We start from the raw sequence: 20,388 nt of genomic DNA on the forward strand, positions 1-20,388 counted from the left end.
TTATATATAAATGTAAGCCCAACCCGGTTATCTATATCTCCCCGCATTTAGCGCTCCGCAAGTCATTTTCAGGCCGGGTAGGTTAACACGAGCCCCTGAAATGATTCGCTAAGCTCCTTAAGTGGACCCTGCCCTTCCCTGCCCTGCCCTGCCCTGTTGTATACAAGGCAGAAGTGATGTTATTACAAGGGCTACGTACTATAAATCTACAACTTCAAAGCCTTACTCGAGTAATGATATACAAAGAAGTACTGTGTAGGCAACCAAAAAGTGTACCTATATAATACGTGCGACTTTAGTTTCTTGTTAGTGCTACTCGTCTAAAACTGCAACATTTCTTAACCCTCCTTCAAGGCAAAACAAAACTTCTTCTCACTTCACTTCACTTATAGCACCCCCACTCTTCACTTCCACAGCATAGTAAACCACCCCCAACAATGGCAGATCTATCAAATACCCCCCTTTCAGACCCGAAACCGAACCCCATAACACTCCGCCTAGCAACAGCATCCGATATACCTCAAATAGGACAGCTATATAATACCGTTTTCGCGGTATGCTTGATCTTATTCCCCTTTTCAATCTCTCTTTCGCGTATATAACCAAGCTGTTTCTATTTCCTTTTTGTATATGATAAGCTCAAAACCATGATTTGAAAAAGAACCTACCTAAATCTTTGCAAGCACTTTGATTTTCATATATATATGTTTTATCTTTATTTTCTACTCTACTATATAACTGATATCAATTCGTTCAAAAGGCAACATTCGGCCACGCCATACCAGCCTCAGATCTCGCCGCCTCCCTAGCAACACATTACACGCCGAACCCGCCTTCAGGCAAGATATTCGACAGCGTTGCGAATGCAAACAATACTTTTCTTGTAGCTTGTGCCTCCATCTCCAATTCTGCCTCCAATTCTGCCTCAGAACAAGATCCAGAACAAGAAAGAGAACAAGAGCAAGGAAAAGAGCAAATAGTAGTAGGATTTGCGCAACTGAACGACAGCGCCACAGATCCATGTATACAGGATCCCTCGCATGCAATAAAGTTATCACGGCTATATGTCAGTGCGTCGTGGAGCGGGAAGGGCGTCGCAAGGTTGTTGATGAATGGCATTATGGGGATTGCGAGGGAGATGGGGATGAGGAGGATTTGGTTGAGCGTTGTAAGTGTACCACGCCCTACCTATCCTTGAATAATAAAAGGTACACTCAATATAATACGATACGATACGTGGAGGGGGTTTTGTACTGTATTGTATTGTATTGTATTGTATTGTATGGAACAAGGATTGGACTTTTTGTTGACATTGGCACTGACAGTGGGAACAAAATAAACATGCACAAGCTGTGTACGCCAAGATGGGGTTTGAGAGGGTTGGGGAGTGTCAGGTTGGACGAGGGTATCAGTGGACGGACTGGGTTATGTGTAGGGATCTATAAATACCGATACATAAGAATTGAAAGGGAGGGGAAGGGCAGCATGAGAATGAGATGGGGGGTTTCGTGGGATGGGTTCTAATGAAATGCAGGCCTAGGTAGATTTCATCCTCGCGTTTGGGCATGTGCTGTGCTGTGCTGCGTGTAGAATAGATTATAAGGTGAAAGAGATATTCAGTCGTTACATATTTTGAAAAATCTGCAAACTGCCTGGAACTTCGAATGGCGAGTGGGGCCAAGTGCGCGCTTTAAGCCACGAAATGGCTCGTACATTGCTATCGCTCTCTTTTAGGTTTCAAGTATCTTTTGTATACGGGGACCTCTTAGCAAATGAAGATGATGGAAAGGGGGAGGAGCGAGCTAGCTGACCCTGGGATTTCTAGCACAGACCGTAAAAGAAACTCTAGTATTTTACCTCAATGCTGAAGCATTCTGCAAATTAGGAATTGAAGTTTGCGAAAATGACTCGATTTTTAGCGCCATTTTTTAATGAGAACGCCCCTAACTTATCCGTGCTCCACCTTACGGCAATTGTGAGAAGTGTCATCTCTCCTTCAGCCCAATAAATCATCAAGCCCATTTCCAAGTGACTGCTGGCCTTGAGCGGGCTTCTGCTGCTGCTGCTGCTGCAATGTTGTAGAGCTTGTAGACGAACCTGCGCCCCAAATTCCAGCACTGGCTTTCTCCTTTGCCAGCTGACCGAGAGCAGGTCCTGCGGTGGGAGTGCTTGTCTTCTTCACTCCGACGCTTGCTGTTGACCACAGAGATCCAAAAGCATCACCACCACTGGAAGCAGGCTTTGCCGAAGCTGGCGCAGATTTGATAGATGGGATACTTGAAGCTTGCTTCGCTTGTGTAACAGGTGCTTGAACCGAGGTGAAATAGTTTGGCTGCGATCCTTGGTATGCAGTAATTTTGGGCTGCTGTGCAACTGCGGGTGGAGAGAAAGCAGAGTAGTTGGCTGGGGTAGCGTTGTTGCTGGGTGGGGGAGAGATCTGTGAGAAGCCAACTAGGTCTGTAAGATTGGCGGCTTTCGGGGCGGAGACTGGTTGAGGTGAAGCATATTGTGTGGTTGCTGTGGTAGTAGCAGTTGCTGGAGCGAATGCAGAGTAACTAGGAGCCGCTGTTTGAACTGAGGGGGTCGCAGACTGGAAATCGTCGAAATCGTCGTCATCCGCAAGGTTCGAAGTAGAAGCTGTAGGTGCTATAATCGGAGCGGATGTGGGAATTGGATCATCGAACGAGAAAAGATCGACTTCTGGTTCTTTCTTCTTAGGAGGCTCTGGCTTCCTCGCAGCTGGTTCGGTCTTTCGCCGAGAAGAATTCGAGGCATCGGCATGTCTCCGTGAAGGGGCAGCCACTGCTCCCTCGTCGTATTCATCGTATTCATCAAATCTGTCTCTGCGACCACCACCGCCACCTCCTCCGCTAGCGCCTGAGTCCTGGAAATCACTTTGTTGTCCTCCAAAACCGCCTCCATCACCATACACTCCACCACTATACCCCCCAAATGTTCCACCAGCCCCACCAGCTCCTGCTTCATCGCTACCAAACCCTCCATATCTGCTGCTGCTACCGCCACTCGAAAAACCACCTCCTAAGCCAGCTCCACCCTCTACACCAGTGTACTTGTTTCTCGTAGATCGGGACTTCTTTCTCTCAGACCGGATCCGTTCAACGTCACTGAGGAGTTCTGCCAATTCCTTGGCTCTGTTGCGGACATTCAACCCCTGATCTTTGCCATTTGCGTCGATGAAATGGAATTGGCGTAACATTTTTAGGAGCGTGAGGTGAGATCGTGCATCGTCGATGACTCTTTCTGAACCGTTCTTGATTAAGAACTCTAGGAGTTGAAGCGCCTTGTATATTTGTCTCCATTCCTCGGCGGCCTTCTCTGTGAATCGCTTATAGATCATTGGCATGATTTCATTAAGTAGCTGACTGATGAGATATGTTGGCAGTGGTCAATTGGTTCAATAGAGGCTGGCTTACTAGTTATATGTTCCACTGGCGATTTCTTGCATCTGTATTCAATTAGCACTGGATCCTGCCCTACAACAGATACCATTGATGAGAAGGGCATACCAAACTAGAACTTGCGCCCCAGGGTTCGTTATTCGTAGCTTCTCTGACTTTGGCCTCCATTTCGGTGTAGTTCATGACAGCTGGTACTGTGAGCATTGTGCCGGTTAGCGGAAGAGGTCATCTTACCATTCTGAACCTTTCGGACTCCTGCCTTCAGGTCATACAGAGACAGATTGGCCGCAGCCTCCTTGAGACTGTTGAGATCCATGGTTGAAGACCTGGGAGTTGGGATTCCGTGATACTGTGAGGACGAAGTTGTGTGTGCCGGACGTATTATTGTTGATGCGCCTGAACTTCGACATGCTTAATCGGGAGCCGAAAAGCCGCGTGGGGCGGTGTCTCTTGATGGGTCACGTGACATCTCAAGACCATCTAATGCGAGATAGTAGGAAAAGCAATGGATATAATAATAAGTTGCTTGAAGTACTTCAAGCGCCGTCTAGTTCTCTATAAATGATATGTTGCTTTATATAAGTATACCTTATTGGGTGGAGAAGTGTGACTTGACCTCACCTCTTGACAAGCTAACCCCTGCAAGTCGTTTACCCCTAAATGAAGAAAAAGCAGAGCATCAAGAAAGACTCGGAACATATCACTGATCTTGTACCAACACCAACAGCATTGCATCCACCAAAGAGCGTATTTACCTTCAACGACTGTATTCTAATTGTACTTTATTACCATCACATCCGGTCTCTTCAGTCCATCTGCTCGAGGTACGTCTAGCTGTTTGTTTATCCATGGTCAACTGTGCATAGGAGCTGGATGGAAATGGAGATGGAGATGGACACGACGGCTGGACATGGCCTTGCGTTCGCCCGAGTTTGAAGTGTCGGAGCCGGTTCTCGATGATGGGTTGCATGATGTGATACGGTGTGGATCAGGAGAAGGAGCCGTCTGCAGCTCAGCGGCTGTCCTTGATTGAGGGCAGATAGCTGTTGGTGCTGACGCTGATGCTCGGGCTGACAATAGAGCTCACTGCCCTCTCTAGCAGCTTCAGCTTGAAATCACTCAATGCTTCGATGATCCTAATCGTGAGAGGCAGAGGCATTGCATTGCATTGCTCTCAAAACCCAAGCACGCAAGTAGCCGTCTGTCTATCTATCCATCTCCATCCATCCACCCATCCACCCATCTATCCAGTCCAGTGCAGAGTCAGTCACCTGCTTCTGATGCGTCTCGGAATTCCTGGCACAGCCCAGTCCAGTCCCTCGAATCCAATCCCAATCCGAGGCACAATTGCCAGACAGACCCCTCCCTCCCTTTCTTCCCTTTCTTTTGCTCCCAAACTCGCCCTCCTGCCCTCCTTCGCCCCTTCGTTGATGCGTTGACTGGTTGACCTGGCCGGCACTAACCGCTTATGTCATTAGCGTCTCTTACCTTCCAGGTTCCTACTTCTCAATGTTTTCTCGAGCTCTACCCCGCTACAACCCCACCTCTTCCAAACTTCTTGCAAAATCCTTCCTCCAACACAACACACGAAACTTCCACGCATCAACCGCAAACATGACCATCCAAACGTAAGCAGACTACTCATCTGTCTACTCTGTCTGTCTCGCCTCGGATACTAACTCCAACAGCTTCTTCGATGTTACCTGGGAGGGCCCAGTTCTTGACAGCAACGGACGTCCCACCACACAGGTCAAAGGTGAGTACCATCTGCTCGTCATCTCCTTGTCTTCAATGATTGAGCATCATACATCCGTCATTATCATCAAAATGATTCGCTTCGCCATTGTAATGACTGTCGACGAAACTCTCCAGCTTCATCTCGATGGCTGGAGTCTTGTTGTTGATGGCGCCACCGAGTCTACCCCTCATCGCTCCTGCTGCCAGAAGCTGACATCGTCTCTTAACAGAACAAAATGGCCGTATCAACTTCAACCTCTACGATGATGTAGTCCCAAAGACCGCTGAGAACTTCCGTGCTCTCTGCACTGGCGAGAAGGGTTTCGGCTACGCCAACTCCTCATTCCACCGCATCATTCCTCAGTTCATGCTCCAGGGTGGTGACTTCACCCGTGGCAACGTACGTCTCGAAGGTCCACAATGTCGAGATTTAAGCTTACAATGATACAGGGCACCGGTGGCAAGTCCATCTACGGTGAGAAGTTCGCCGATGAGAACTTCAAGAAGCTCCACACCAAGCCTGGTCTTCTCTCCATGGCCAACGCTGGTCCCAACACGTAAGTGACTTGGACCAACCCTCTCCCGAACAATGCTGACAATCCCTGATAGCAACGGCTCCCAATTCTTCGTCACCACCGTTGTCACCAGCTGGCTCGATGGCAAGCACGTCGTCTTCGGCGAGGTTGCTGACGAGGCTTCATTGAACGTTGTCAAGGCCCTTGAGGCAACCGGCAGCGGCAGTGGCAAGGTCCAGTACAATAAGAAGCCCACCATTGTCGGGTCTGGTCAGTTGTAAATTAGTAGTGGAGGAAGCTGAATATCTTTCCTGAGCATGTTAATGATGGATCTCCGAACTCTGGATGGATTCGGCAGTTGTGAGCGAGGGGATGATGAAAAGTTCATGATTCGTAGGAAATGACACTGATTGCCCCCACACCATGCTTTATGATGCCCTATGAATCTGTGATTTTCTATTGCTACAATGTATACAAATGCGATTTGCATATCGCCATCCGTGGTATCTTCCCAAACTCCAGAACCTATCTATCCACGCTATGCATCAAAATCAAAGCTATTAAAGACATCCTCATAACTCTAGCCAGTCATTGTAATATATACAACTGCTAGGAGCCACAGGTCCTCCCTCCTCACACAAATCGAAAACAGGGCACCGACCACAAGGCATCTCTGTAAGCACACTCCCACCCTCTTCATCATCCAACAAAGACTTCCTCAACGCTCTATATGAAAATCCCTCTTTCCCCCCCTCCACCCTCTCAATAAGATCATCAAAGCACAGCACATCCAGCAATTGCTGAATCTCGGCCGCCGTCAAAGTAGTATTCGTCACGCTACGATCCTCAATCATAGCCGTCATCTCGTGCACACCCGGATAGCCAGCATAACCATGCGGCATCGGTACCATACTCTCATAATTTCTAATCCGTGCCGCCCTCGCACTATCAACTGGCTGCGCTTGCCTTCGCGGCCCCAAACCATTATTCCTCGCCCTCTTTGCTTCTTCAGCACTCATCTTAATAGTCTTGTTTGCATTCTTCAACAGCGTGCTCGAGCGGTAGAAACTCTTCTCACTGATATATTTCACCAGATACCTCTTCATCATATCGACAAATTCCTCGTCCAGCTCTCCGTCCGTGTAAAACGGACCGCCTGTCGCGCGCTCGCTGGGCCGGATCGTGGACTTGATATACATCTTGCGGGTGGGGTGCTCGACGGATTTGATGGTTGTTACAAGGGATTTGCTCTCGAGTTGTTTCAGGGCTACGTTTACGACCGAGTCGTGCAATTTGGAGCGCATCTTCACGGTGCGGATCCAGATGCCTTCGGCGCCAGATTCGTCGATGTGGGAGTAGACCATTTCTTGCTCGGGGGTCAGGGTGCTGTATCTATAGTTGGGAGAAGGTTGTTAATATGCATTCTTGAACGGGATAATGGTATAGAGAAGGAACGCACCTCTTTGCCTCCTCCCTAGTCCGCGTCTTCCAGCCCATTCCATCTGCATCCTGAACAACCTTGTATAGCTTCGCTTTGAGGAGCTCGTTGATGATGGCGAGGAGTGTGTTGACGTCTACCCCTCTCATGAACTCCATGTCGAGGATGTCATTTTGGTGGAAGACGACCTTAGTGTCTTCTTCGGTGAGACGGACGCTCTCATCGTAGACTTTTTCTTTCAAGTCTGCAATGTCGTGGCCTGGAGCGGCGGCTGGCGCTGCTGGTGGTGTAGCTGCGGCGGCTGGTGCAGAGGCACTGGTAGACGCCATTGTCGACAGGATTGTGTGGCAGATGTCGAGACTTGTGGGCTACCGGGGTGGGATTGACATGGGGATATGATGAGGCTGTACCAAGCAAAGATGGTCTGGAAATCAGATGAATTGGTTCTGTTCCGTTCCTCACTGTGACTCGATAGAAATTTTGTGGAGAGGGAGGGGACGAGGCTACCAAAAATTATTCATACTGCGCGACCAATCAGAATGAATCTCAAAACAATCAATCACCTTGTGTCTTGCCATCCCATCATCTTCTTCTTTCTTCATCAACCAACTCCAACTCATGTTTCAGCATTTGCTGTCTCATATGTTCCAACAACGTATTCATGTCAAGCAATGCCACAATGTCCCACTCAGACGAACAATCCAAGGTTCTACGAACAATGAAAAGATTCAAGTCGAGACTTGTGAGGTAGTATCACAATCTTGCATGCATGTTGAATTGAGGTCTACGGTTTCTCAATGCCTTCAAGGGTCTGTACGAGCCTCAAACCATCTCAATTGGACCAGCCCCAACTTTTTAACGCGCTGGTAGCCTCAATGTTTCCGAATGCTTGCGCAGACTTGACCCGCCATCGCGCCTATCCTCACGGGGACGCTCCGCAAAGACAAGGCGAGAATAGCTTCCCGAGATTAATGATGAAGGCCAGTGTCTTGGTCGTCTATCGGTTACGCGGTTTCCTTTAACGCGCTAGAACTGCGATTTATTGGGTTTGAAAGTCCTGGAGCTTCGTAAGGGTCGGTTGTGAAGCGCCCGCCGACAGTGAGACCACAAGCTGTGAGCGAGTCTCATTGGACAACACAGCGCCTGTCACAACACTCCATTGTATCAACAATTATAGAGTCATGGCGTTCTGGACTCTTTGTTCCAACACAGGGTTCAATGATCTAGACTCCGTAGTAAGTGAATGCATATTTAAGTATGTTGAGTCCGCTGTGTTTGCTTCTCTCTTCATCTCATTCATCTCGTTGTTTTCTCTCCACTACAAAAGCTGCTCTTCTCTATCTTCGGTCTTGGAAATTTGGACAGTCTCTTCAGACATTCTGTACTTTGTTCACTCCTTCGCTGCTAGCTCAGCAAGTCCATTCGATATATCATCTATCGACTTCTTTCGCCACCACGGCCATCTTTCCAACAGGAATTTTATAAATTTCTCAAATTTCAGTCACTTAGTACCACCCAGCCATATCCTCTCAGTAGTACCAGATACCTGAGTTCGCTCGATCAAAAACCTCCAGTATATTCAAGATACCCAGTTCAACAGTCCTTCAGAATCTTAAGGCCACTCTTTACTTTAAATCATCATCATCATGCCTGTACCACAATACGGAGCGCTCGGCCATCTCTTCACGGCCGCTCGTGCCGTGCAGATGGTCTGCCTCATCGCCATCATTGGAATGGCCAGTAATTTCATCGCCGAAATTGTAGCTGTCCAGCAAGCACCGCACTCTGTCCTCATCGGAACCCTCACAGTCGTAAGCCTCCCTTACTCACCTCAATATCTATCACCTTGCTAACAAAAGCCCCCACAGACCTGCATCGCAGCCCTTTACATAATCATAAACTACATCCTCTACTTCGATAATCAACTTTCCTTCCTTCTCTCCACGGGCGTCGACTCCCTCCTCATGATCGCTCTCATCGTCATCGCGGTCAAGACCGGCATGCCTATTTCCTACCTCCACTGCAACCAACTCTCATCCACCGGGTCCACCTCCGATTTCGTAGAATCTGTCAAGGACAATATGAAGGCTACCAATTACTGGGTCTGGATTGGCGCTTCCAAGGCGAGCTGCTACGAGATGAAGTCTATCTGGGGCCTCTCTATCGGGCTCTGTATCCTGTTCTTCGTGACAGCCGTTGCGTCTGTCTGCATGTGGAGACGTCAAAAGACAGGCGGTGCACCAGCAGCGCCGTATAAGGATATTGAGGGCTAGTTCTAGAGGCCGGGTGGTGATGAAGATCAAAAGGTGGATGTGTTTATTGGAAGAGGATATGGAATGAAAACATGAGAGAAGGGGCCTCGATGGCATTGTCACTCGTTTTGGGAATCTGGGCTTGGGTAATGATTTGGCTTTGGTGTTTGTCTTTGACACATGTCCCGTAATGAATCGAATAAAATCGCGTTACTCTTTCTTATACCTGACTCTGTTCATGAATGAATAATAAATGTGAAGCTGGCAACTTAAGCAATACATTCACGTATGGTAGTCTCGACTCTGGTCTACCCATTTGTTTTGAAATCCAAAAGAGGAGACAAAGGTTCGTAATCATACCTGATCCCAACATCACATACACATACTTCACATATATATTCAACCCCCTCCCCCCCAAAAATCAACAAATTTTTTAAGGTCGGCCATTGGCTCGTAGCTGACCTCAGGAGAGACCAACCCCTAGCATCCAAGCATTAAGGGCAAGTTTCTTTTATTTTTCATAATTCAAACTCGCTGATACATACCACAATTTGTCCGGAACCACGTGGCCAAGTGGGCTGGGCGCCTTTTGTGTTTCAGCGATAGATAAATTGGTGTGCTATTTTGGTTTATAAGGTGTGAGTGGTTGGGAAGGGGGGTTGTATGTTTCTAAGCCAAAGAAAGATTTAGCGATTTTCTGTAGTGGAAGTGGAGGGAGGCAATGGTGGGAAGTTATAGATGATGTGCCAGGTTGGCCGCTTTGATACTATATGATACAGTACCCAAGTACCCTTCTATGTATAGACGTGACTAGGTGATATTGCTGCAACATATCTACAGGTAATATTTCTAAATTAGGCTTGGCTTAGTCGTCTCAGCGAAATTTCAGCTCGTAGTAAAATAACTTCATAAGAGAACTTCAACCTTTTGATTCCATGGCAATGCATTAACGGAAAACGCTAAAAACTAATCAAGACCTAAAGTACATCAAGAAGCAAGGACTATTGCTTCCAGCTCATTGCTAAGCCTTTTCATTCTGCTCGTCTCATTTCATGTCCTTGCGCAGTTCCTCGATCATATGTGCTATTGCCTAGGCCCCCGGCGGGATTATTCATTTGTTCGTCGTAGTGAGCAAATGATTCGGCCCACGGGTCTTTACCCAAAAACCAAAAGATGTCTTATTTATCTTCCAACTCGAATAACACCCGCCGCTACCAGCTTCTGGATCTTGGCTTTGATACCGGGGTTCCTCATATGCTCTTGCAGGGCAGCGGGGTCGCCTTGCGCTTGCTGCAGAATGCTTTGCATGATTGGGTCTTGCATGATGCCCAATATCTGCCCACAATTAGCTGGGATTCGTCAATTAATGAAAGAAATGGGTTTGACTTACCTCAGGGTCCCGCTGGATTCGCTCCTTCGTTTCCTCCTCGGTCTCATTCTCCCTGGAAGAATACATAGCAGACAGCGCCTTCTGCTGTTGCTGCTCAATCTCTCTACCGTTCGCCTTCGTCTCATCTACCTCGGAGGCTTCCGTGCAGGCATCCAGACACTTGGAGTAATCCCTCATGCCGAAATAGGCTTGCGCTTTCCGGAGATAGGCGCGGATGAACTTGGGATCCTTCTTGATAGCTCGGTCACAGTCTTCAATCGCACTGGGGAACTCGAGGAGCTTGATGAACGCAGCAGCGCGGTTGCTATAGCCTCTTGGGTCATCGGGTGCTCGCTTCACCATCTCGCTGTAGGCCTCTACCGCAGCAGGCCAGTCTGCCTCCTTGAACTTCTTGTTTCCGAGCTCGCGGGCCTCCTCTGCCTTCTCTGGGTCGATATATGCGTTTCTCGCAGTCTCAATCTTGGTCTTCTCGACGGCGCGGAGTTTGTTGACAACCTCAGGAGTTCGGTGCTCGGTGAGTGACTTTTGATAGTTTTCAATGGCCTTGTTGAAGTCGCCCATCTTTTCGTACGATGAACCGATGCGCGCGTAAGACTTAGCGATCATCTTGAAATCGGCATAAATCTCGCGACCCTCTTCGACGGCTGTCTCGCATGCCTTGATAGCTGCCTCGTAGTCTCCCTTTTCGAAGTTCGCAGCGCCAAGGTTGTTGAGGTAGGTAATGTCCTTGTACAGTTCCCAGGCCTTGGTATAGTGTGCGATAGCTTCATCAAAATTCCTCTTCTTGTACTGCTCAGTTCCAAGCTTCTTCTCTGCGTCGGCTGCAGCCTTTGATTTGGCTTTCTCCTGTGCCTCCGTGTCTTCTGGCTCTGGTTCTGGCTCGGGCTCCTTAGTCTTTGGTGGTTGGGTTGAGGCCGGCCGAGCATCTGGCATGGGGACATCCTCCTCAGCTTCTGTGGGTGCTGAGCCATCTCCACCCGGAGGCCCACCGGGCATTCCACCTCCCATCATATCCATATCCACGCCCATGAGAACACCTAAGACTTGTATCATTCGAGGATCCTGGAACATTGACTGTGTATCATTGGGATTTTGCTTCAGCTGCTGAAGCTTCATCATGAACGACGGATCTGCGAGGAATTTGCTGGTCTTAGGATTGGCAGCGAGCTTCTGGTAGAGCTGTGGGTCGGTAAACATATTACCAAGTCCACCACCAAGAGGATCGCCTGTAACACCATCTAAATTCCCTGTGAGCAAGGAGAGTGGTGTGGAGAAAGCTTAAACATACCTTCTTTGGCTTCCGCATCAATGGCACGCTTGACAGAGGCAAGGCCTGACTTGTTTTGTGCATTGTTAGGGTCGAGCTTCAGACCCTCTTCGTACGCATCGTGAGCCGCCACTAGATCTCCGAGTCCATGTTGTGCAGCACCTTTACGTCCCCAGCCCTTGGCCCAGTCTGGCTTTATTTCCGTGACTTTGTTAGCATCGTTCAAAGCATTCTGGTAGTCCTTCTTAGAGGCGAAGGCAGCCGACCGATTGGAGTAGAGGATGTGGTTCGTAGGCTCGATTTCAATGGCTTCAGTGAACTTTTCACTGTAGTAGAATTAGCAAAGGTAAACAGCAATGTAAACCCCGAAAGCTTCGAGCCGCACTGAAAGAAAGTCTCGCATGAGAGTAAACAGAGGGGCATCAACTTACATAGCCTCGTCGAAGTTCTTCTCCGCGATGGCCTTGTTGCCAAGAGCTTTTAGTTCGTCCGCCATGGTTGAATATGAATTTCAAAAGCTTGCAGGGTGAATTTGGGTATCGTATGTCAGAAATCGAAGGTTTTGCACGAAAGTCGAATTCAAATAGATTCTCCAGCTTGTAAGTATTTCTAGAGCTTTCCACCCTAATTCTGCCAAACTTCATGTTCACCGCCTAAATCACGTGAGGGTTTCCCTCTTCTCGGGTGCTTGGGCCCAAGTCGTATGTTCGGAAGCGTCCTCGATCCAATGCATCTTTGTAGCGATGTATACAACGTCTTGAGAACACAAACAAGTGTTTCTTCATACCCTCTGCTATTTCGAGCGAAGTTGAGTACTACCTAGAGCAGATTTTCATTAGCAAACTTACACGCAATATCCATCTCTATCTCTAGCAGTGTTGATGTATTTGAAGTGAGGCAGAGCAAAGCGGACGCCTTTGATAACTAAGATCATCTACTAGCAAGTGTTATATGCGATCAAATGCCGCATTGTTCCTACAGGATGGCGGATTGGGGTTTCATAGATCATGGATCCTATTATAAACACTCCACCGACGGCTGGTGACTGGCTCAATTTTGCGCAATTTGCCACGGTGTTGTTCTTGAATCTTACCCTGTAAACTTCATGTGGTAGTGTCTCAACCAAAAGGCAATACTGATCAGAGTGAAGGTTTCTGATGTGTCTTTATTACTCTCCAGAGCGTCGAGGTCAAAAGTCCGCTGTAGTCGCCATCTATACCGCATTTTTGGCCATCTCAATCGTCCCAGTGATCTTTGAGTCCACCCTCCCGCCACCAGGTGAAATTCCTGGACAAGAATGGTTTGCAGCCCTCTTCTTTGGGGTGCACTCTCTCTTCATCAACCCCATTATCACTGCACTTGGTATTGCCGCACTATTTCCACAGGCACGAGAAACTCTTTCGGGGCTAGATAATGGAGCGTTAAGCACGACCTGGCTAGCCGTTCAGGCCGTCGTGTTTGCAATGGTGGCAGCGTATTGGCCAGTCACGATGAGGGTAACCGACCACTATTGGGACCGAGATATACCATTCTCTGGCTGGTATTCGTTGGTGGGTTGGGCGACTGTCGATAATGCTATATATGCACTTGTCCAAGCAATTCTATTTTGGATTGGCATGCGCCAGAGAGGTGAAGGGGGGGATGAGGCGGCAATGCATAGCGAGACTTCGCCGTTGTTGCAAGGCTAAGGGCTAGAAGGGTTTAAAGCGTACTGGGAGTCTCATAATCACAAACGGAGCTTTGTCCCTGAAGTATTGGATATTGGGAAATTGGACAAGGTCTGGGTTTCTCGCCGCGTGGGGGGTATGGATGGTCTACTATTTGTCTACTATTTGGATGGATGTGGAGGACGACAAATTCTTAATCCGAATCAAAGCCTTGAAACTCGGGACCCTTTTTTGATATGTAATAGCTAGTCTTGGTACAATTTTCAGATAGATCAGTCGGGAAGTTTGATCCTGTCTCACTCTGAACCTCTCTCTCCCCACAATTTTTTGTTTTATCCCCCTATTTTTCGCTTATTCGGAAAATTAATACGGAATTTTCACCTTCATTTGTAATTGAAGAAGAAAGAGAGCTGCATTATAGATCGACTAGATAAGCAAATTAGGTATATATCTTACCTACCTAGGTATATGACTTTTCGTTACGCTAGTGCTTTCCATACCTCAGTTTCTCGTGACCGGCCTTTAAAGGGGCCGGTGCTTACTCACTAGGCTTCTCGGATAGACAACACCAACACTAACACCAGATCTCATGAGACTGAGCAACTACGATTCCAGGCTACAGCAACGGTTTTCCAGTCTATTTTCGCTGGATGATAAGGAGTATTGGGGTATCAAACTTATTCTCCATGTAATCCTAATTCGCACGACCCGATCTCGACTTGGGCATTGGCACTGTTTTGCTTTCCTGCTGTGGATCCTTTTGATAATCGTTGCGAGCAGGCAGCGACACCTGTTTGTAGCTTCGGAAGACTCCTTTGCTTTGCCGAAATTAAATGATACCAGACAGAGCTATTTGAGAATGCTATCATTTCTGGCCAATGGGCTTTCAGATGGAATAGTTGCGGTGTTAGACCGTCCTCGGCGAGTATGGCTAAAGGGTGCCACCAAGGGTAAGCAAAGTCCTCCAGAGGTGTCCCCCACACTCAGTAACACCGGTGTGGCATGGAAACTCACCTAGTCTCAGCTTCCGTCTTGGACGCCCTGAAAGTTGAACTCTTTGAAGGCATCAGCGAGTTCGGGCCAGTGCTACGAAATACAGGGCCGAAACTCGTGAATGTATTTGATAGATATGGTGTCCTCAATCCGACCAATAATAGACGATGTGATTACAACTCCTCCTTGACCGTGTACCATGACTGACACTTGATCAGACTGGCATCAGGATGATCTAGCATCTTTTTTGCGGGATCACTTCCACCAGTCAACGATATTGGCAACACTTAACGAAAATATCTTAGTCCTATGGCGATGCTTCCATTTTCACGCCTACTTTCCTTTTCCAGAGCAGCGTCCTGACCAAATCGAATGTATTGCCTTTCAGCGCGCAGTAGCGCTTTTGGCAACTGATGGTGCCTTACGTCTAGGATGTACCGAGCTTGGGGACTCTGGAATTCAAAGCGATCCAGACCGCGATCTGTCATCGTCTCATATATGGAGAATATTTCGAAGCCTAGCTATTCATACTGCCACCACATCCTCAGCGGAGGAGCCAAATAATGGGCAAGCCGAGCAACAGTCTCAAATAGATGACCTGCTTGACGTCCTACACCTTGTCCACCCCCCAGGAGCTATTTACGGATATACATATCGGGACGAACTTCGTCCCCACGCGAGCAGGATACTAGACCATACCGTATCACAGCATAGTACAAATATATCTGTACTTAATGGCCATACGATACCGCGCGGGGAGTTCCTGAGCCTACTCACGCTGCTGCTAAGTATACAACCCAACGAAGGAATGCTAGGTGCCTCTTTCATGATCACTACTGCGCGTTTCCCGTATCATGCAGATGAGAAGTTGCCCGAGATAATGGCCAAGGCAATCCTACAGCGATTTGCCCCGGATGAAAAGACCGACATCGAATGGCCTATCTTCAAGAATATTTTGAGTAATTACCTTGTGGGTCTCGTCCACTCCGCTAGGCAATGTAAACATTGACATCCTTCCAAGATTAACCTCCCATCTCAAATGCGTCTTATTTTCAGCTCTTTCATCTCCAATACCATCTCAGAGAGTAAAGGCAAGTTGAACGTCCAATGGCTCTTCATTCAAATGTTATATCCTCCTACAACCCCTGAAGCATTCAAAATCGAGGCGAGCTAATTTACCAAACCCCTAGCCCCCCGCAGACCAACCTCATACCACCCATCTCTTGTCATCCCCCGTACATCCAATACCCTAGGTCTCCTCAACCCACCCTACCCCCCATCAACGATCAACATATTCCCAAAAACTCCAATACACCCTCCAAAACCCCTCCTTCAAAGCATCCTACGCAGAAACATCTACCTTCTCCGCCACAACCTTCGCCACTGCGCTCTCAACCATCACAAAAACATCCCTCCTCTTCCTCACCGGCTCCCTAGACCCCCCACGAATAATTTCACCTGCTTCTGGATCTACATCTACTTCTACCTCTACCGCCACAACCGCAACCTTCGCAATTCCCATGCCCTTCCCCTGGCCACCCAAATCCAACAATGAACCCGATTCCGAACACAAAACAACCCCCCAAATCGGCGCCTCCCACGCCCTATTCCAACTCGAGCCAAACCTCCAAATCCTGCGTCCTAAACGTAGATGGTCTCTCACCTCAGACATGATCATGCTTTCCTCCAGCACCTTGCAATTCGGTTTAAGCTCCGATGATAAAGGCCTTGTTATCGAGTTCGAGACTGGGATTGCTGTTTTACGCAGTTTACAGAGTGAAAATGGAAGTGAAATTGGTAGTGGAAGTGGGAGTGGAAGTGGAGATGGATATCGTGATGTAGGGGAGGTGGAGATGGGATTGGGAGGAGAGGGAGCAGGGACGTGGGAGACGAGGATGCGGATACGCGCAATGGAAATTTATGAATTGCAGGGCGCGGCGCCGGGAATGGCTGAGGAACTAGGAGGGAAGGGGCAAGAACATTTAAGAGTGCTAGCAGTAGATGCGATGATCGCGGATGCGAAGAGGGCGGAGGCGGAGAGGGTGGAGAGGGAAAAGGGGCCGAAGGTGGTCGGGGAGGAGTTGAAGAGGAGGATTGTGGGGATTGGTCCTAGATTGGAACATCGAGGGCAGAACGAGAAGCGTGAAGATGAGTTTGAATCGGAATCGGAATCGGAATCGGAATTCGAGAAATAGAAGAAGTTTGAACTCGACAAGAATATGTGAAAATCGTTCATTCCACATCCCGCATCATCTAGCCAGACCTCCCTATATATAGTGCCTCATAGCACGCGAAAACTAATTACACAAGCCTAGTTCCCATACGAGAAAAGGCAGTACAGTACAAGCATAGAAAAAGCAAGAAAGGCGGCTTCAATTATACAAATGCCATGTTATGCCATCCATTCCACTCTTCTTTGTAAATAAACGCCAGCCATCCATTTACCTCATGCTCGTGTCAATATAGAAAATATGATGCGTGTATAGCATGTCTTGCTTATACTCCATTTACGTATCATTAAAAAAACCACCAAGACGCTATGCAAAACAAAGGAACATGTTGCCCTAAAGGGGGTCAATGATGCTTGTGTCATGAAAAATCGTCGTCGCCGCGCCCACCACCATCTATAGTATCCACCTTCAGTACCAACTCCTTCGTCTCCCTTGCGATCTCAAATGCGATCGGTGGTAGAGATTGGTTCCATGCTCTCCAAGCCTGGTCTCCTTCCTCGTCATCTCGGCCCTCGTCTGCGATGTCGCGGCCTAGTTCGCCCGCGTCCAGTATGCGTTGTCTGCAGTTTGACAACTTTCTCAAGATAGGTTCGCCTTGTGATCTTAACAAGGCGTTGCCTGTGGAGGACATGGCCGTCTCAGTTGAGGAGACTACTTTGCCAACGTTGTCTGCAATGGCCGCGATTTGAGTTGCGATGTCTCCGATTCCTGCTTCTGAGCGGATCGAGGAAACAAGAGATTGGATGTTCTGAACGAGCATGGCAGTTTGATCCTCAAGGTAAACCTGTTTTTATTAGTTTCAAATCGCATATATAGTGGGTGGTATAGTTCACCTTTAGTTCTTCGACATCATTATCATTGGTTCTGATGCCGAAACCGAGACCCATAGGCGCAGGTGGAAGATTTTTATTGCTTGCACCGTTCATATAGCCATTTTGGGGACCTCTAGAACTTCTGGGACGCACACTGGCTGATTCTCGTGGGGAATTCAAAGGGCTGTACATTGACGAGTCGCCGCTCGCACGCCCGGCGCGAAGACCTTGGAACGCTGGAAGACTGTTCTCCTGCCTTGGGTCACGGACTGGGAAGAAACCCGTGGAGTCTACTGGTGCTAAATTTCCATCATCGTCATCTTCGAGTTCGCCGGCGGGGGTGGGTCGAATCTTGACAGTTCGAACAAGCTCAACGACTGCTGCTGTAAGGTGGGAGGCTGCTGCGTCAAGTATTGATACAGGAGAAAGTCCATTTGCAGATGCAAAATTCTTCGCAGCTGTGATCAAATTATTGGCCGTTGCTGACACCCTTGACTTCAGTTTTCCCTGTTGTGGAGATAAATTGCCGCTGCTAGATGTTGCTTCATCAATATCTTGTGTAATCCTCCGAACATTGACAACCACGATTTTCACAAACTCAATAACTCTTGACGGGTCATCGGTTCGGGCTACCTGTAGAATCTCATCGATAGAGATTTGGAATTTCGTGATGTGAACATCCTTGATCAATCCATTTGCTTGAGTGAAACCGCTATCCTTGGTATATTTGGCAGCGTTAGGTTGGATTGTGAGACCGATTGAGGAAGCCCGTAGACCGCGTAATTGGGTTTTTGTCCTGGCGTACCGATTCCTCCAATCCTTGACCTCTGCCTCCAGTCTATTGACAGTTTCTGAGAGTTGCTCCTCCCGATCATATGATGAACTACTGCGTTCTGAAAGTATCCGCATTTCCCCGAGGAATTCTTGGGCTTCCCGGCGAACTTCGTCTGTAATCCGCTGCTGATCGTCAAGTTCTGCTCTAAGTTCCCCATTTTCGCGCTGCTGATCGTCCAGTTCTGCTCTAAGCTCCTGGTTTTCATGCTCCAGATCTCCACCAAGTCCTCTGTCTCCAGATGATTTAACCTCTGCTAGCTCTGTTCGCAGTTCCCTCTCCGTATTAGCCTGATCCGCTCGTACTCGTTCTATCTCGGATTGAAGAGATTCGTTTAGATTTTGCGCATCTGCCACCTGATCTTCCAGATTCTTCCTCAGATTAAGCCATTCCGACTTCTCTGCAGTTGCCGAGGCTGATTGATCCAGAACACTGGCCAGCTCGTCATCTTTTGCCTTGAGATTATCTTCCATGCCATCTAGCCTTTCTCTCAGCTCTGCAACTTGTGTTTGGTAATCGTCAATGAGTTTCTTGTCGGTCTGCGAAGATTGTTAGTACACTAATGTCGAAGTCATGCTAGAGCAAAGCCTACCTCTGATCCCTGAGTGCTCTTCTTGCTTTCTCTTCTTGCGGCTCCTTCTAAACCAAAGGCATCTCCGTCATCATCATCATTATCTTCGCCTCCCGTCTCGTCATCTTCTACCATCGTACTTTTATTCGGAACTATCGTATTACTCTGAAATGTTTTTGGTGTAGGTCGGCCGTAATCATTAGGGGGAAGTCCAGGAGAGGGTGGGATACCAAGTCCTCCATTCATTGGAGGACGGGGTCCGGGTCCTCGTGAATCGCTTCTCATCGAGTATGTAGAGTTTGCTTCTGAAGGTCTCCGCATCCGCGGACCCCCATTCACAGGTGTGCCATTTCGACTTGGGGGCCCTCTTGCCGAAGCAGGGCTTCCCATTCGACCTATTTCCCCAGCAACAAACCGGGGAAATCTCCTCTCCAATTCGTAGAAGACATCTGTTGCAAGATCTCGAAACCTGGGTGGGGGTAAGGTAGAGAGCTTTTGTCTGGCTTGATTTCGCTTTGGATGGAATGAGTCTTTGGCTAATAGGTATGTTGGCGGGCCATTTTGAGGCGGAGGGCCACCGTTTGGCGGCCTTCTCGAGGTTTGTTGTCTCCGCAAGAGCTCATCAAAGACATCTGTGCTGAGTTCCTGGAATTGAACAGCCGATAGCCGCAATAGCTTGTCCCGGGCCCTATTTGGTCGTGGATTGCCCTTCTCGTCTCGTAATGAAGCGGCCAGATATCTCTTGAGAGCGATGTAATGTTCTGAAAGTATACCTTCGAATTGCGAGTCCTTTATATTCCTATTGTTGTCGCTCGAGGCGTATAAACCAGTGCCGGTGCTCGATCGCGCTATTGAGCTCGGGGGTGATGGAGCGCCGCCTGGACTGCCACCAGGAGAACCTCTTGGGGGAAAGCCACCTCCGTTCATGGTACTGCCGTTAGAGCCACTGGATATAGGCGGTGAAGCAAGCTGGCCGCGATTGTTCGGACCGGGAGAATAGATCGAGTCGTTTTGGTATTTCGAGATACCGCTCCATTCGCTGCCCCCTACAGAGACAGGTGATAATGGTCCATTGCGACCGTTCATTGTAGATGCCGTAGAAATATGTGGCTGGCACCTTTGACTAAAGCGCAATCCTCGGGTTATGGATCGCGACCGAACCCTCACAACATCTGCCAACACAATAGAGAAAATGGTCCCTCAAGATTTCGTTTTTACTGCCGTATACACAATTGCTTCGAACAGGAAGTGCAACGAGGTCACC

The 20,388-nt window shown here is 48.3% G+C and overlaps 6 protein-coding genes across 6 annotated transcripts; 2 read left to right on the forward strand and 4 right to left on the reverse strand.

The window, feature by feature from the left end:
• Positions 1 to 1,996: 1,996 nt before the first annotated feature.
• On the reverse strand, positions 1,997 to 3,735 carry LHYA1_G007095 (ENTH domain-containing protein; the record flags this gene model as incomplete). Its single annotated transcript, XM_031152027.1, has 4 exons — positions 1,997 to 3,383; positions 3,435 to 3,466; positions 3,528 to 3,607; positions 3,654 to 3,735. The coding sequence occupies 4 exons, from the start codon at positions 3,733 to 3,735 to the stop codon at positions 1,997 to 1,999; spliced, it is 1,581 nt and encodes a 526-aa protein (XP_031002844.1).
• A 1,298-nt stretch (positions 3,736 to 5,033) lies between these two features.
• On the forward strand, positions 5,034 to 5,952 carry csr-1 (Peptidyl-prolyl cis-trans isomerase, mitochondrial; the record flags this gene model as incomplete). The annotated part of the gene is made up of 5 exons (XM_031152028.1): positions 5,034 to 5,047; positions 5,108 to 5,310; positions 5,387 to 5,556; positions 5,607 to 5,713; positions 5,766 to 5,952. 5 exons carry the CDS (start codon positions 5,034 to 5,036, stop codon positions 5,950 to 5,952), a joined length of 681 nt encoding a protein of 226 aa, XP_031002846.1.
• Positions 5,953 to 6,243: 291 nt separating this feature from the next.
• On the reverse strand, positions 6,244 to 7,438 carry rpc6 (putative DNA-directed RNA polymerase III subunit; the record flags this gene model as incomplete). The annotated part of the gene is made up of 2 exons (XM_031152029.1): positions 6,244 to 7,063; positions 7,131 to 7,438. The coding sequence occupies 2 exons, from the start codon at positions 7,436 to 7,438 to the stop codon at positions 6,244 to 6,246; spliced, it is 1,128 nt and encodes a 375-aa protein (XP_031002847.1).
• A 1,317-nt stretch (positions 7,439 to 8,755) lies between these two features.
• LHYA1_G007098 (uncharacterized protein) lies at positions 8,756 to 9,382 on the forward strand (the record flags this gene model as incomplete). The annotated part of the gene is made up of 2 exons (XM_031152030.1): positions 8,756 to 8,920; positions 8,978 to 9,382. The coding sequence occupies 2 exons, from the start codon at positions 8,756 to 8,758 to the stop codon at positions 9,380 to 9,382; spliced, it is 570 nt and encodes a 189-aa protein (XP_031002852.1).
• Positions 9,383 to 10,543: 1,161 nt separating this feature from the next.
• On the reverse strand, positions 10,544 to 12,514 carry sti1 (Heat shock protein sti1-like protein; the record flags this gene model as incomplete). The annotated part of the gene is made up of 4 exons (XM_031152031.1): positions 10,544 to 10,696; positions 10,752 to 11,998; positions 12,040 to 12,344; positions 12,450 to 12,514. The coding sequence occupies 4 exons, from the start codon at positions 12,512 to 12,514 to the stop codon at positions 10,544 to 10,546; spliced, it is 1,770 nt and encodes a 589-aa protein (XP_031002853.1).
• A 4,753-nt stretch (positions 12,515 to 17,267) lies between these two features.
• SPAC3G9.05 (Uncharacterized protein) lies at positions 17,268 to 20,210 on the reverse strand (the record flags this gene model as incomplete). Its single annotated transcript, XM_031152032.1, has 3 exons — positions 17,268 to 17,693; positions 17,743 to 19,092; positions 19,146 to 20,210. The coding sequence occupies 3 exons, from the start codon at positions 20,208 to 20,210 to the stop codon at positions 17,268 to 17,270; spliced, it is 2,841 nt and encodes a 946-aa protein (XP_031002840.1).
• Positions 20,211 to 20,388: the final 178 nt, after the last annotated feature.

Source organism: Lachnellula hyalina, assembly GCF_007821495.1.
Source record: "Lachnellula hyalina strain CBS 185.66 chromosome Unknown contig00148, whole genome shotgun sequence".
In the NCBI taxonomy this organism is placed as follows: domain Eukaryota; kingdom Fungi; phylum Ascomycota; class Leotiomycetes; order Helotiales; family Lachnaceae; genus Lachnellula; species Lachnellula hyalina.